Source organism: Dipodomys spectabilis, unplaced genomic scaffold (assembly GCF_019054845.1).
Source record: "Dipodomys spectabilis isolate Male_0828 unplaced genomic scaffold, ASM1905484v1 ptg000187l, whole genome shotgun sequence".
Lineage (NCBI taxonomy): Eukaryota > Metazoa > Chordata > Mammalia > Rodentia > Heteromyidae > Dipodomys > Dipodomys spectabilis.
In genome coordinates, this window is record NW_024870864.1 from 9,865,791 (window position 1) to 9,881,770 (window position 15,980).

The 15,980-nt window shown below is 38.3% G+C and overlaps 1 protein-coding gene across 1 annotated transcript in view; it reads left to right on the top strand.

The window, feature by feature from the left end:
* Window positions 1-14,323, top strand: part of Mrps9 (mitochondrial ribosomal protein S9) — a 68,622-nt gene extending 54,299 nt beyond the window's left edge. Inside the window, exons 6-11 of the mRNA XM_042695519.1 lie at window positions 2,506-2,573; window positions 3,873-3,948; window positions 6,560-6,728; window positions 7,716-7,824; window positions 12,364-12,533; window positions 14,088-14,323. Of these exons, the coding sequence (XP_042551453.1) occupies window positions 2,506-2,573; window positions 3,873-3,948; window positions 6,560-6,728; window positions 7,716-7,824; window positions 12,364-12,533; window positions 14,088-14,179 (684 nt within the window). The 3' untranslated portion in view covers window positions 14,180-14,323. The remainder of the gene's footprint in view (window positions 1-2,505; window positions 2,574-3,872; window positions 3,949-6,559; window positions 6,729-7,715; window positions 7,825-12,363; window positions 12,534-14,087) is intronic.
* The last annotated feature ends 1,657 nt before the right edge of the window (window positions 14,324-15,980 follow it).

Consider the following 15,980-nt stretch of genomic DNA (forward strand, 5'->3'; position numbering starts at 1 on the left):
ATGTTGATTTTAATCAGATTGCTTTTTTCTATAACGGTATGATTGTTATGTGATTTTAATCTAAGAAATAAAAATATACAATATCTGAGTTCCTGGCACTTTGATGTTGCCATGCTAGCTGTGACTTCCCCAGAGGGCTTTCATACAGCCTGTATCTGAGACTCTTCTTTTTATATTAGATGGCATTACACCATAGATGTGTAAGCTCTACAACATTCACTTAAGGAACACTGGACAAATAATAGAACTATGGTACTTGAAACTTGAGGTACATAGCAGAAACTTCTGAAATATAGCTGTGTTTATTTCACGTAATTTTGTTTATCCCACTGTCCAAAAGATGGAGATGGTTGTTATTTAAGAAACTGATTTTTTACTTTCTCAAAAACAAATTATGTACCTGAAGTTGAATCTAAGGTGATAATTGCCATTAGTTTGTTACTATTTACTTTGCATGCCAAAAACAGTTGACTTTTCCTATACCACCCCTACCTCTTGTTTACCCAGGAAAGATTGGTATTTCTATACGATTAATAGAACCAAAACAAATTTTAGAAGAATACTAAAAATCATACTGCTCATGCTTTGGAAAAGATTTTAACATTTCTTTTCTGTAACCTGAGCATCTGGTATTTTCAAATTAGGCACCTTCTAAATTTGACTCATACATTATGGAAATCGGATGACATGAGGGGTGGATAGGCTTGCTTTGATTTTATGAAATATTAATCGTAGCTGTGATTAATGATTCAGCATTTCACATCTGGGTTATTCCTGTCATATTTGAAAATTACACTATTAAATACAGTACATAAACTACGTGTAGATTGGGGTCATTCTAATTCTCTAGTGTTCCTTAAAAATTAAGTGGAAATTTAACAATATACCAGCAGCTACCAGTGAGAATCTGTGATGTTGACAGTTCCTGGCATATTTTATACCCCCGTGGATTTTTTTTTAATGTAAATTAGAGCCATCTCTTCAGGGAGGTGAAGCTGTAGATGGACTTTTCAGAGAATGTTAGCTCTAAGGTAGACTCTCAAGAGTGGTTTTATTATAGGGAAGAGGATGAAGAAATAGAAATGGTTCACAAATAGATTACCTGATTCTTGAAAGCCCAGCATCACCCCTGCTAGCATTCTTGACATTAGGTCAGGCCCTGTGTGTGCCAAGCACTTTATGTATGTTTTCTTATTTAAAGAACTATATGTACCTGGCAATATGACTCAGTAGTAGAAGTGTGCTCAGCATGCATAAGACCCTGAGTTTAATCCCAAACATCCCTCTTTCCAAGAAATGAGGAATGTATAAAGTGTCTTGAGGAACTTTAGTTTGTCAGATTACAACCAGTTATAAGCAAGCATTTGCCTTAAATGAATGGAATTCACCATGTGTGAAATTCCATGTATATTTTTCATGAGTTGTTTCCTTCTATATTTTTCTATTTTACTCTCGCATTATATATAAATTACTATGGCTGTAAACAGAACACTAAAAGGAATTGACATTGTAAGAAAATAGTTCAAGAAAAATACAGGCTTAAAGCAAAAACTGCTCAAAAGTCACTGGAAAATGATTGTCAGTTTAACAATCCGAACTTTGACTTGAAACTTACTTATGAAGAGTGCTGATTATTGCTATTTTAGTTACGTGGGCTAGTCCACAAAATTAAACACTTTCAAACAGCAGGGGGAGGGAGAATATCGCTGTCATTGGTGTTCTCATGAGTTCATTTGTGCTTATACCATCTTGGCACTCTCCAGATCTCAGGCCTGAGGAGCAGGCAGTACTGGGCTCACTTCCCTGTGTGTGTCCCCCTTTACCCTGCTCCCCCACCCCGATGCAACCCCCTCATGGGGTCATTCTGCCAACATGCAGTTAGCATGTGTCTGTCCACTTGCTGCAAATGAGGGAGGATTCAGGAATTGCATTCTAGAAGCCGAAGCATAGAGAACATTTTGTTAGGGGCTGGGGATTGTAGCTCAGAACTAGAGGCATATTGAATGGCACAAGACCCCAGATTTGAACTAGCAACCCCCCTCCCATACACAGATTAGTTTAAACACATGCTAACCACAGTCAACAAGGCTTTTTACTTCTTGGGACAAGTTGTAAAATTAGGTATTATTTATATAAAATTAAATATTAGAGAAGTGGTTCCACTATAAAAGCCATGAATTTAAGTGTAATTATCTCTGCTTAAATTGCACACTGCTATGTAAATTATGATTTTAGGAAATAGTTTCCAGAGTTTTTGTTGTTTTAGCCATCCTCACTAACATGGAGTTGTACAATTTTTATATTTATTTTTTGTCAGCTAAAGTTAAGTGTGCTGAAATTATTGTACCATCCTTTAATTTGGTGAGAAAGAGTTTTATTAAAAAACCATTTTTATTTTATTTACTCTAACATTGAAACGAGGAGAACCCATAGGAAAAAATATGGAGTTTCCTCAGTAAAAATGTACAATCTCTTATTTTAACCTGTATATTTTATTTGCTGCAGGAGGTATATGGAAAAGTAGTCCAGTTAGAAAACCGCAAAGGCCCACTTCCAGAAAAAACTAGAACAAGGTAAGTTTTTGTCTTGCATGAAAACTATGTATACTTTGAACTAAAATGTGATGCTTAATGGATACTAAAGCCTTAACTTTGTTCAGTGTTTCAACATTAATCATTAAAATTAGGGTTCCAAATAGGAACTGAATTTTGTTTAGGAGGAAGCAAATATTGAGGTTGTTTTTGTGACTAACTCTATCAATGACTACATTAGGATTGAATGTCCTCAGAATTTGTTATGCACATTGGTTCAGCATTTGCACACTACTTGGTTTTGTTTTGGGGACAAGGTTTCACTGTGTAGCTCAAAGCTCACCCGGAAATCACTATGTAGCCAGGCTGCCCTTAAACTTCTGATCCTCTTACCTCAGTTTCCTGAGTGCTAAGATTACAGATATGCACCCCCTCACTACAGGTTTTATATTTGTTTTATTTATTTTGGGAATTTTAAGGCTTGTGCTTCCATTCGGCAGTAATAAATAAGACTTACCAACATAGGCAACCAGTGTAAAATTGTGGCCTATCTATCCACATATGTTCTCTCATGTGAAGAGTCAGATCTATGGACACACCTTGTTTAATTTGCAAATGTGTTAGTGGTCCTTTATGTGGATGATATTACTACTGTAGTCCATTGGCAGGTTAATTTTGTGCTCTTCACATTTTCAAAGTGAATTATACAAACATACTCGTTAGTCTTTAAGAAATCTGGTAGTTTGTAGACACCCATAACTCAAACCTTTACTTAGGACACTGAGATCAGGAGGATCATAGTTTGAGACCAGCCTGGGCAGAAAAGCCACAGCGTCCATCTTAATGGAAGAAGCTGAACATGAGGGTTGTGCATCTGACATCCCAGCTATGACAGAAAGCGTATATATGGGGTCCAGGGGTCCGGGCAGGAAGCAAATTCTATCTCAAAAATAACTAGTGCAAAAAGACCTGGAGGCATGGCTCAGTACTAGAGCATCTTCCTAGCAAGCGGGAAGACTAGGGACTTCAAACTCCAGAACTATTTTAAAAAAAGAAAAAAGGTGGGGAGAGAAGGAGAGGAAGCCAGTGCTTTTTAAATGAGTTCTATGATAGTGTATTTACCCTTTAAACAAAACATTTGCTCACATGGGTGTCTTTTCTAAAGTAGATTAGAGAAGTAGAATAATATTTCTCAGAAATACTATGCTTAGATGAAAGCATTACTATATAACATAAAAATATGCCTTCCAATTATGAATTGCTATTATATGTAGGATCTTTTGTGATACAATTCTAATTGCACGGTTAATTACAAAGAGAATATATGTGATATTTTAACAGAGACCTGATTGGCAGCAGATGGCTGATTAAGGAGGAACTAGAAGAAATGTTAGTGGAGAAACTGTCAGATCAAGATGTGAGTAATTAATCTTTTTAATTTAGGGGACCTGTGCCGTAAGAAGGCAGACAATTGCTATATTAAGGGTCCTAATAGTAATGGTCCTCAGAAGCAGGTGTTCCTAAGACATTAAAAAAAAAAAATCACATTCCTTGTTGAGTTCTGCTGTGGAAGAAGGCCCTTTTCTGTGGTCAGGACAATGGCTTTCCAGTCTCCAACCCTGCTTTTATAGTGCCCTCATGTCTTCTGCTAATGGTGAGTGCAAACACCATTCCAGGGAAAGCAAGAAAGGAAGCGGCACCTGACTACTTTCCTGAAGAGCAGTGGTCTTCATCAAGGCATCTGCAGTCCCATCTGTGTTACAGTAGCTGGGAATTCCGGTTGCAAGCTACAGGGTCCCAAACCTCGCCCCAGCCCTGGCACAGAATCCCCAGTGGGCCATCCAAGAATCTACCTACTTAACCAACTGTTTTGTTAAATATTCACCCAGCTTTATCAGAGGAAGTTTTACGTTTTGAATGTTCAAGTGTTCTAAATGACTTCCTCCTGGAAGGTTTGAACAGACATAAATTTCAGAAATCATCCAAGACAGATTTTATTTTTCCTCTGAGGCAGTGACCAACACTGTTAGTACCTTTCCACCTATACAGATTTTAAGTCACATGTTTCAACTGTTCTCTTTCTCCTTTTATATATTGGAAAATTAATGATTTAGAAAAGTTGCAATTTGCCTAAGCAAAGTATTGAGCCCCATTTGTTTAGTGGTAGGTCTGAAGTAATATTTTTTCTTTTTTCTTTGTGTGTGTGTGTGGGGGGAGGGTAGTAGTAGTAGTAGTAGTAGTAGTTGTACAAAGTAGTTTTGTTCAACATAAGTACAATGCATCTTGATCAGTGTTGTTCCTTCCATCATTCTCCTTAGAGGTCATTTCTGCTGTCCTCACTGCCAAGAATTGCTGCATCTGACTCTAATGAAAATTCCCTTCATTTCTTCAGTGAATGATGCATCCTATCATTGTTTCTTCTGTTTCTGGCCACTTAGACTTTTACAAAATTCGGAGGGTTTTTATCCTTCATTTTGGAAGTATTCTAAAAAAAGAAAAACTTCAATAGAGACATGCGGCAGTGAAACAAAGTGAACTGTATATGATAACCTTCTATACTTTGGGAGTATTGGGGATCAGAAGAAACCCTGCAGTTTGTGGCTAGTGTTGAGCTGAGTGAGGTGTAAAGGTCTTTGATTTCTTACACCTTAAGCTCATTTCATGAGCAGTTTATGTCATATTTGTGATGACCCTTGGAAGTTTAAAAATAGTTATCTGAATTGTGTTAGGTTGGAATTGAGAAAAAAGGACATCAGTAACAGGAAAGACTAGGGCTCTGGATACTGGGGACTACAGGTAGATAGCCATTTACTCTTACTTAGAAACTTCCTCTTTCTCTTTCTCTCTCTCCTTTCACCATTCTCTCCCTCCCTCCTTGTCTCTCCCCCTCTCTCCCTCTCTCTCTTTCTTTTTTTCCCTCTCCCTCTCTTCCTCCCACCCTCCTACTGGTAGAGCTTCAAGTCAGAGCTAGAGTGCTGTCCCTTAGTTCTTTCACTCAAGGCTGGTGCTCTACCACTTGAGCCACACCTCCACTTCTAGCCCCCTCCTTTTTTTTAACCTTTGGTAGTTACAGGCATGAGCTACTGGCACCTAACTGCTACCTCTTTTATTATTGTATAACACAAAGGTGTATTTGTGGCAATTCTCTTTTAATGTTGATCTTATTAATGAGATTCCTAAATACCCCAAATTATTATCAGATTTGCATTATAAAGACAAGTAGTTGCAAACTCAAGTATAATTTTTAGGGTTGGCAAACCCATAAATGAGGTTATGAAAACCTAGGTTTCACAATCTATATTAACTAAGGATCTCAAGTAGTAGTTGTTTCCTTCTCCATAAACACTTTAGAATGATTATTCTGGCTTCTAATTTTAAGGGGTTAATACCAAGTTGTTTACTTTCTAATCACATGTTCAAGAACTATTTAAAAAAATGCACAGAGTAGCAAGGATAATTTATTTCAAGAGGTTGCCCTTTAAGTCAAGTATCTCTTGAATTTTTAAATAGCTTGATTGTTCAGTTTTAAAGGAAATCATAAACATTAAAGTAACACAGCTTGAAGAGCCAAAAATATATTTGCCAAATGTATTATGAACTATAATTTGAGAGGTACATTTTCTCAAAATCAGACTTTCCATTTTACTATACATAACTTACTGGAAATAGTTTCTCATGCTCCTTCTGATATAGTTGTAATAAAAGAGTAAAAATTACACTTGAAGATCACTAGATATTTTTTGAAAATGAATTTAGATCACAATATCATAATCATAATACAGAAAAAATGATTTTTCTTTGAATGATAAATCTCTTTGTTTCTGGAAAGAAAAGATTTAGCACTATGCATACACAGAAGAGAGACGCATCTGCACGCTGTTTTAAAAGCAGCATGAAGATGCAGAAGTGTCATCCTGTCAGAATTCATCAAGAAAAGCAACATTGGAAAGATCAAGTATATAAAAATAGAAAAAATTTAGCAAATGCAATTACACTTGCATCTTCTAATGAATTTTTATTGTCTGCAGCATATGCAGTTCATCCGGCTGCTAGAAAAGTTATTGACATTGCACTGTGGTCCTGATGAAGAAGAATTTGTTCAGAGGTTCCGCAAAAATGTAATGATGCAGTCTAAAAAGCAGCTGATTGAACCTGTGCAGTATGACGAGCAGGGAACGGCCTTCAGCAGGAGCGAAGGTAATGGCACTCCATGAAGAGAAAATAAGTCTAGTGAAGATGGAGAGACTATAATTACTGTCATTTGCTCTTGCTCTCCCAAATCCCTTTCATTTGTATCTCTTATAGCTACATTGGAGTTCTTAGCTTTAAGCATCTATTGAAGTTTTTAAAAACTGAACTTACCATTATCACAAGAAAAAAATGAATCATAGTGACACCTCCTTAAATTTTTTCAACTGATAAAATCAACAAAATATTTATAATACAACTTTGTTCTAAAAAACTAAAGGTATTAGGTAAATCCACATGTCAAATACAAAAACTACGTACTAGAAAAACCTGAGGCCCTTCCTTGACTTACATGGTATTTACATGTGATCAGAAACTTTTAGCGTGGGTCATATTTCAAGAATTGGCCAATCTGTTTGCAACCCTTAAAAATGTTGCCTTATTCCTTTGTCATTTTCAACTACTGTTTTCAAAAAAATATGATTTTTCCTGTGGATTTCTGTCATTTCTGTCCGTTATATTTCATTATACTCTTCACTTATTTTTTTTTAAATTATAGTGAGAGATATATTCTTATTGAATATAAAAGAACATTATGCAAATTGGTTGTTTTTCATAAGGTAAATGAATATGAATGACTGTTGGCTGTTGAAACTAATTTGAAATCATTTCAGTATTCTAAAATGGAATTGTAGAGCAGAATTACCCCCAAAGTATGCTTTATTAACATCAATTGTGGTGTGCCTTAACTGTTGTATTTTTGTTTGATTTGTAGTTCTAGTAGAACTCTCTTTTTTTTTTTTAATTTTAATTTTTATTTTTTTTGGTCGGTCGTGGGGCTTGAACTCTGGGCCTGGGCACTGTCCCTCAGTAGTAGAACTCTCTTGTATACAGCATTATATACTATTCTGGGAAAAATATCCTAAATAGAGTTTTACTTTCCTCAAAGCATTGGTCTATAAGGTTTTTGTTAATAGGAATTTTGCATTTTTAAAGGAAAAAGAAAAAGTGCAAAAGCAGAAGCCACTGTTTACAAGCATGGAAGTGGAAAAATAAAAGTGAATGGAGTCGATTATCTTCATTACTTCCCAGTCACACAGGACAGGTTCGATGTTGATTTTGATTTCTGTTTTTAAAGAAAGTATGCATTATAATACATCATAATCAATTAAGAAGACAAGGACTTCTAATTGTTTGCCTGATGGATTGTTTCCCTTCATGAATATAACAAACTAGCTAAAGGGAAGTTGTTGCTTGACCATGCTTAGGTGTTTCTTACATTCTGAAACTCTATACCACAAGGTAAGAAAAGCAGATTTATACCTTCTGATTTTGGGGTATGTATGCATAAACAAACAGCCCTAGAAACAAGCAGCATAAACAAGCAGCCCTAGAAACAAACCTTGGTGCTCCAGTCAGGGAAAACCACAGATTTCCTATGGCTTACATTTGTTTCATTGATCATTAGTGTTTTTTTTTAAAAAAAAGTATGCTGTACCTTTTTAGACTTTTTCCTGTTTAAAGGAAATTGATTGTACATGTACTGAATAGGCAAATAAACGTGACATTCATAGATTAAAATAAAAGCTCATCATCTTTGCTTAGTTACCAGTGCTAAGTGTGAGTTATATTTTTTAAATTTTATATCCTGTGGAGATATAGATATTCATCAAAAATAGATATTACAATTCTTCTAATCCCTAAGTGTAGTTATCTTAGAGCTATCTTTGAGTGCCTATATAAAGGCCTCTTCTTGAGACGATTATTATTTTTCCAGTAGTTACTATCATTATCCATGAGTAGCTCAAGTTCTGTATGATTAGTTCCTCCTTCCTAATCCTTCTTCTGTTTCCTGAATGTGTTGTGGTATTTAAGGTCAAAAAGACTGATGTTTATCTGATCCTGATGCTTGTGTAAGGAAACGAGGACCCTTCTAAAATGGGATAAACTTCAGGACAGAATAATTACCTCAAGAAATATATGCTTATTGTGTTTGTGTGTATGACTATATCAAGAAGTGGCCCACTCTTGACTATTTAATATGAATTAAATTAACTGTGCCTTCATCCCCACAGGCAAAGGATTGGAGGAAGCTTAGGAAAAGCCAGAGAATCCCTTGGCTTATCTTCTACTTACTTTTTTTTTTTTTTTTTCCCTAGCCATGGGTCTTGAAATGAGGGCCTGGGTGCTGTCCCTGAGCTGTTTTTTGCCCAAGGCTAGCACTCTACCACTTTGAGCCACAATGCTACTTCAGGATTTGGGGATGGTAAATTGGAGACGAGAGATTGGAGACAGATTTACCTACCCCGGCTGGCTTTGAACTGTGATCCTCAGATCTCAGCCTCCTGAGTAGCTAGGATTACAGGTGTGAGCCACCAGCACCAGCTTCTCTGTTATTTTTTATGCAGATATACCTCCTGATGATGTCACAACAAGTCTCTATTGCAGCTGCATCTCAAAATTCAGTTATATCCTTAAGGTGCTTATTCTTAAACTCATCAAGCCTTTACTAAGGATCATTGAGCCCAGACTCACTCTGGGCTTTGAAAAGATACCCATATTTTGTCAAGGAGCATTTGCTTGAGAAAACTTAACACTACTCTTGGTGGAAATAGATGCACACATCCTCCTTTACCTTACTGTATAGTCTTAGGGAGACCATGCTGGCTTTCTTCTTTGTAGAGTACATGGGCACTCATGAAGCCAGCAATGAAGTAACCACTGGCTAATCAGAAGACCACACAGCCAAAAATCATAGATCTTAATTCTAGTTCTGTTTCTTAGCTAAGTTGCCTTAACCAAGATGGTTCAAAGTCACATCACATCTCTGATTGTGAGGAGGGAGCTGAACTTGATTCTAAGAGGCTTGCCCCTTAGTCAGGTGAACTGCTCACTTCTTCCAGGGTCCTTTTTGGGGGAATGATTTTACATAGACAATAACTGTTCACAAGGAATATTGGCAATGTTGCCTGCCAGTATCATGAGAAGTTTTTTATTCATTCACTCGCATTTACAACAAATACATATTTACAACAAATTTTTGCTATGTTCTTGGTCCTGTGGGATACAAAGGCTGATAATCTTTCTGGAAAGGCCTTTTGCTCTATCAGGCAACCAGTACAGCAACCCTTAGTTGATTATCCTACAAGAGAAATACATTGCTCATACAGCACTAACCACGTAGTAGTTGAAACATGGTTAGCATTTTGAGCAATTACAAGAAAATGAGAGGATGTATTTGTGCCAGAGAAGTGGCATTCAGAGAAAATCATTTATTTTGCTTACTTATTTTTAAAATTATGCTGATTCATGTCACCAAGACAAAATAAAATGTGGTTCTTTTAACTCATATTCATCTGAGTCCTCTAAGAAAAGACAATGAGCGGTGAAATAATTTCATGTCACTTAACCACTTTTGCATGTGCTGGTTTGCAGGCCAGTATAGTTAAAAGCATTAGCAGTATAAACATTATTTCCGGTTGCTAACCCTTTGGAGTATCCAGCTGCAACTGTCAAGGTTTGAGGGCAAACCCTCTGTGGTGATTCCACACCTTGGCTAGCACTCTGCCACATGAGACACATCTCTAGTCTTCCTTATGGTGGTTTCTTACTGTCACCATTCTTGTTATAGTATATCTCTGGGTGAAATCTTTTTTCTGAATACTAACCTAGTTAGTTATATAAGCTTTGTTAAGGAATCTTACAACTTTAGGAACTAAGAGATAAATGAATGTTCAAGCTCCCAAAGAATTGGCTGTCCAGAGCTTCTCTGTAACTTCTCATGCAAGCCCACTTTTTTGGGGTGATGCAGAAACCTCCCTAGCATCTATACATCACAGACTTATAGATTCTGCCATGTAATAATGGAATTAGATCACTAACCTCTAATTTTTTTTTTCAGTTAATCTTAATATGGCTACTACTTTTTAGACTTTTTGCTATTTAGAGGAATTTGTGTATGTTTGTGTGTGTATGTGTGTGTATATATATATGAAGCAACAAAGAAACCTGACATTCATGAATAAAGGCTTTGCTTAGTTCTACTGTGGCCTTAACGGATTATTGCCAACACTCCAGAGATTATTTTGCTAGAGTAATACAAAGAATAGTGCTTGAATGACCTCTCGTATTCATCTGTGAGCTTAACTGTTAACTGTTAAAATAAGCTTTTTTGGGGTCTAGAAAGCTGCAGTGTCAAACCAAGCAAACAAATGCTACACACACACACACACACACACACACACACACACACACACACACACACACACACACACACACACACACACACACACACACACACACACACACACACACACACACACACACACACACACACACTTATGGACCTTCCTAAACTGGGAATGTAACTAAATGGTAGTGTCACACTTGCCTAGGCTGCAGTGTCAAACCAAGCAAACAAATGCTACACACACACACACACACACACACACACACACACACACACACACACACACACACACACACACACACACTCTCTCTCTCTCTCTCTCTCTCTCTCTCTCTCTCTCTCTCTCTCTCTCTCTCTCTCTCTCTCTCTCTTATGGACCTTCCTAAACTGGGAATGTAACTAAATGGTAGTGTCACACTTGCCTAGCATAGACAGGCCTTGGCTTCAATCCCCAATACTGTAAATTAAATAAAAATTAAAATTAAAAATTTAAAAAGTCCTGGACATCACACCTAGTACATAAATGATAATTAGCAAATGCTTGTTGATGTGAGTAAGCAAGTAGTCAGAGAAGATCCAAAGGTCATGATCCTATATGGTTCCCACCTGGGATCCCATGAGTGCTCACAGGTCTTGAGAGCAGGCCTGATTGGCTGCATACTTAGAGAACCTTAATAGGAAATATGTGGAGTTTTGATGTGAGGAGTGGAATTAAACGTAGTTCTGGTAACTTTAAAAAGTAACCATTATCAGGTGGGTTGGTGGTGAAGATCAAGTTTAGAAGCCAGCCTAGGCAGGAAAGCCTGTGAGACTCTTATCTTCGACTAACTACCAAAAAAGGCAGAAGTGGAGCTGTGGCTCAAGTGGTAGAGCATTAGCCTTGAGCAAAAAAACTTAAGGGCAAAGCTCAGGCCTTGAGTTCAAGCCCCAGGACTGGGGGAGAAAAAAAAGATAACCATATCAGGATAAATAAACATTTTCTGCATTATGCAAATACATTATACTTTAGTAAATCAAAATGACATTTGATAATTGCTTGAGAAGGCCTATTAATTTCATATCTGATCCTTCAATCCAGAGAGGGTTGATTCAGTTGATTAATAGAGTTCCCCAACTTTAAGATTTCTTTATGATGTTATTTTCACACATAGCAAAGTTCTCATGAAAGAGGAAAGGATAAACAGTAACAGAGGCTATGGCTATATTTCCTGTGTGGTTTGTTGCTGCAGCCAAGAAAAAGAGATGTAAGCCTTCCAACCCAGCAGTGCAGTCTAGACATTAGCAATGTCAGCGTTTCTGTATCTTGGTGTAATAGATTGATTAAGAGTAAGAAAAGTGTAACATTGGCATGACTCACACAGTTGTTACAAATATATGTCCACAGAATATCCACAGCTTGTGAAGTGGAGAATCTGTACAGGAGACCTAATCCCATGTGTTTGTGATGTGCTTTAGAGAACAGTTAATGTTCCCTTTCCACTTCCTGGACCGGCTCGGAAAACATGATGTGACCTGCACAGTCTCCGGTGGCGGGAGGTCAGCCCAAGCAGGAGCCATCCGCTTGGCCATGGCCAAAGCTTTGTGCAGCTTCGTCACTGAGGATGAGGTGGAGTGGATGAGGCAAGGTATGTGTCCAGGCTGGAGATCCATGATGGCCCAATGTTCCCTCCCAGGCGTTCCTCTGAATTTTCCAAAGTTAGTGAATAAACATGAAAGAATCAACACGTTGACATCACAGCTGCTGGGCTCCCCCAGAGCCCTCCCAGCGTTATTCAGGTTTGATTTCCACAAAGTGAACTTAATTTTTTTTTTTTGAAGCCTGCTAAAATACGCAGTCTCAAGGCCAGGTACAATGTATTTTGGCCTTTGGCACAGCTTTTATAAACTTTAATTGGTACATTGCTCAGTTCCATTTGAGGCAAATTGGTTTGTTTTTTTTTTGTCATGGGAATATATAATCATTGTTAGGTACGTGATAAATACTCCTGGTACTGCTTTCCAAAATGACTGGAGAATTTCCTTCTTCTCTACTATGATTTTAGTTTGAATTTTATTTTTTCTGTGTAACCCTGTTACATAGACATGAAGGAGAGTCTCCATGTAGTGATTGATTCACGCATGAGCATAGAGCTTAAGTGAATCAGAGCAGTTGGAGTCGATGAGTGTCCTCACTGCCTATGAAAGGGTTAAAGCTGTGTGAGCTACTGACCACCTGCATGCCCAGGGAGAGCCACTCAGTGCTACGGTCTGCAGCTCTCTGGTTTGCCTGTTGCCTGCCCTGTAGCCTCAGCCTCTGGGAACAGTATAAACATTGCCCAGTAACTTAGGCTACTTAAAAATCCACTGGCTTCTAAATAGTGTGCCATTATACAGGATTCTTTTATCTACTCATTAAAATAATTTGATAGCCCCTGACTTCTTAACCATTCTACTAGTTTGAGATGGTTTGTACCTGCCTCAATCTCCGAAGTGTTTGGACTGTAAATGTGCACCCCAGCCAGTTAATTTAAACCAGAACTTGGGTCTTTTGTATAAAATATTGTTCTATTAATGTCTGCTCTTTAAGTACATGTAGACAAAAAAAAAAAAAACTTGAGTGTGTACTAAATGGTTTTCCTTTGCTGTTCGTTAAAAGACTCCTAATGAAACATCTAAGCCACGTAGCCAAGGAAGTGTTAGTATTGGAAAAGAAAAAAATAAACAAGGAAAGCTAGAATCTGTTTATCTTTTTTTAAAGCAGTAAGTGTCTTTTTTTCAAATGTGTACGGTGAGTCTTGCTTGCTTGCGTGTACATTTGTGTACACTGTTAATGTGTAGTACCTATGTAAGTATGCAGGACACTCCTATCACAGTGAACAGTGACTGTACCTTTATCTGAAGGACAACAAGAAATGAAAGGAGTTAAAAAACAGAAAGGAGTCATAATTCTTAGAGCATACAGGAAAGCAGAGTCAAATATCACTGGTATTTGTCTCAACTATTGGAAAAAATATCCCTGAAGAATGAAAGCAAGCTGCCATCATGAGATTTATATGAATTGCTAAATCATTATGGGTCTGGTTGCTTTCTTTCCGGTTTTTTTCTGACAACATTTGCCATAAAATCATGCAGTTCAGCTACTCATCTGCCAGGCAGTCTGCATTTTGGATGACTCACGAAGGTTTCTCTTCCTACCGCAGCTGGACTCCTCACTGCTGATCCCCGCGTCCGAGAACGGAAGAAGCCAGGCCAGGAGGGGGCCCGCAGGAAGTTCACCTGGAAGAAGCGCTGAGGGGAGGCCCTACGGGCAGGAGAAGCTGTGTCTGCGCCTGCCCACCTGCCACGTGGCAGAGTACGAGTCAGAATGAGCCGTGAGACGGTGTATTTTTAAATGCAACTTTGTAAACATGACTGTAAATAAACAAGTAGAATGTTAGCTTCATTCTGCTGCTTCATTTCTTAAAACTTCCATAAGCTAGTTATAGAAGCATCATTCATGAAATCCTTGATACGAACTGGAAAAGTGCAGTCGGCAAAATCCAGTCAAAGCCTCATTTTGCAATTGCGAAGAGCCTGACTTGTGACTGTTGCTCATTTAATACGAAGCCTGGACTAGAGTTTGCTGTGCCTCCTCCTGTCATGGCCATTCTTGACCCTCTTTGGAAATGGAATGATGAAAGTGTTCTTCAGCATGCCGAGTGATCACTGTCCATCAGGCCAGTTGTGGACATAGCCAGGCAGGAAGGCAGCCTGTGAGGTCACTTCCCATGACGGTAGGACCAAGGGACTGTAGGACCAAGCCCTTTTTGGATAAGTTGTGGTTGTATTTTGATTGTATATATTTGAAGCGTACAACAGGGGTATTTTGATGTACACAGTGATTACTATAGTCAAGAAGATTAACATGCCCAATGTCAGATAGTTTACTTTTCTTGTGGAAAGGACACCTAGAATCTTCTCTTCTAGCACATTCCCACTGTCTCTGTTGGACATTATTAGATCATCCCACACTGCAGTGACTTTTCTTGCCCCATTTCTCCTGTCCACCCTGGTAAACCACTATTCTGCTCTTTGATTTCCAGCTAAGTGACATCATGAAGTTCTTGTCTGTCTGTGCCCACTAATCTCACTCAGCTTAATATTCTCTAGCTTCATCCATTTGTGTCCAATATCAGATCTCTTTTTAAGGCTGATGTGCCACAGGGGTTTTTGTTTTGTTGCCTACGTTAGCTATGGGGCGGGGGTTGGGGGCTCATTGTGACATTTGCACTAATTTACAATGTATTCCAATCAATTTCATCCCCTCCCACTTTCCCTGCCCCTCTTCCCCTCTGCAAAACACTTTCAACAGGTTTTACTGCTCTGTTTTCATAGTTGCAAATAGTCTGATTGGACTGTATTCAGCCTCCTTCATCCTCGTTGTTAGCTCAGCCTCTCTTGCTAGTACTCACCCCCTCCCCCACACAGAAGTGGCTGGACTCTCAGTCATAGCTAAGGGTTACATTGTCTCCCCTCTGACGCCCCTCCCCCCTTGTGCTCTCCCCTCCCCTTCTGGCACTTGAACTCAGGGCCTGGGTACTATCGTTGTCTCTGAGCTTCTTTTGCTCAAAGCTAGCACTTTACCATTTGAGCTACAGTTCTGCATTCATCTTAACATACTTTAAATGAAAAATATTTACCCCTCCAAGACAATTTCCTGCAGTTTTTAGTGGATTTTTAAGGGGAAGCAAAAAGCAGTTGGTATGGGGTACTTTAAAATCCATTTCAATGCAGTTGCCTTAAATAAGAAACCCCCAAGGATGAGATCTGCAAAGCTTAATCTCTTTTTATATGATTTCTCCATAAATTTGCTTTAGAAATTCCTAGATAAATGTTGAGATGTGTATATATGCATCAGATTCATACAGAGTAACATAACATGGTGGGAAACTGAGTTCAGAACTTCCCATGGTACCCAGTGGACTTACATCTCAGATGAACCTCCAGGAAGTATGCCCTGTTTCTCTCTTATGTAGCAGCCACTAGCAGGTTTTTTCCAGCTATGTCGACTTCGCCTCTGTCTGTTGGAGAATGCTTCTTACCACTTAGACAGA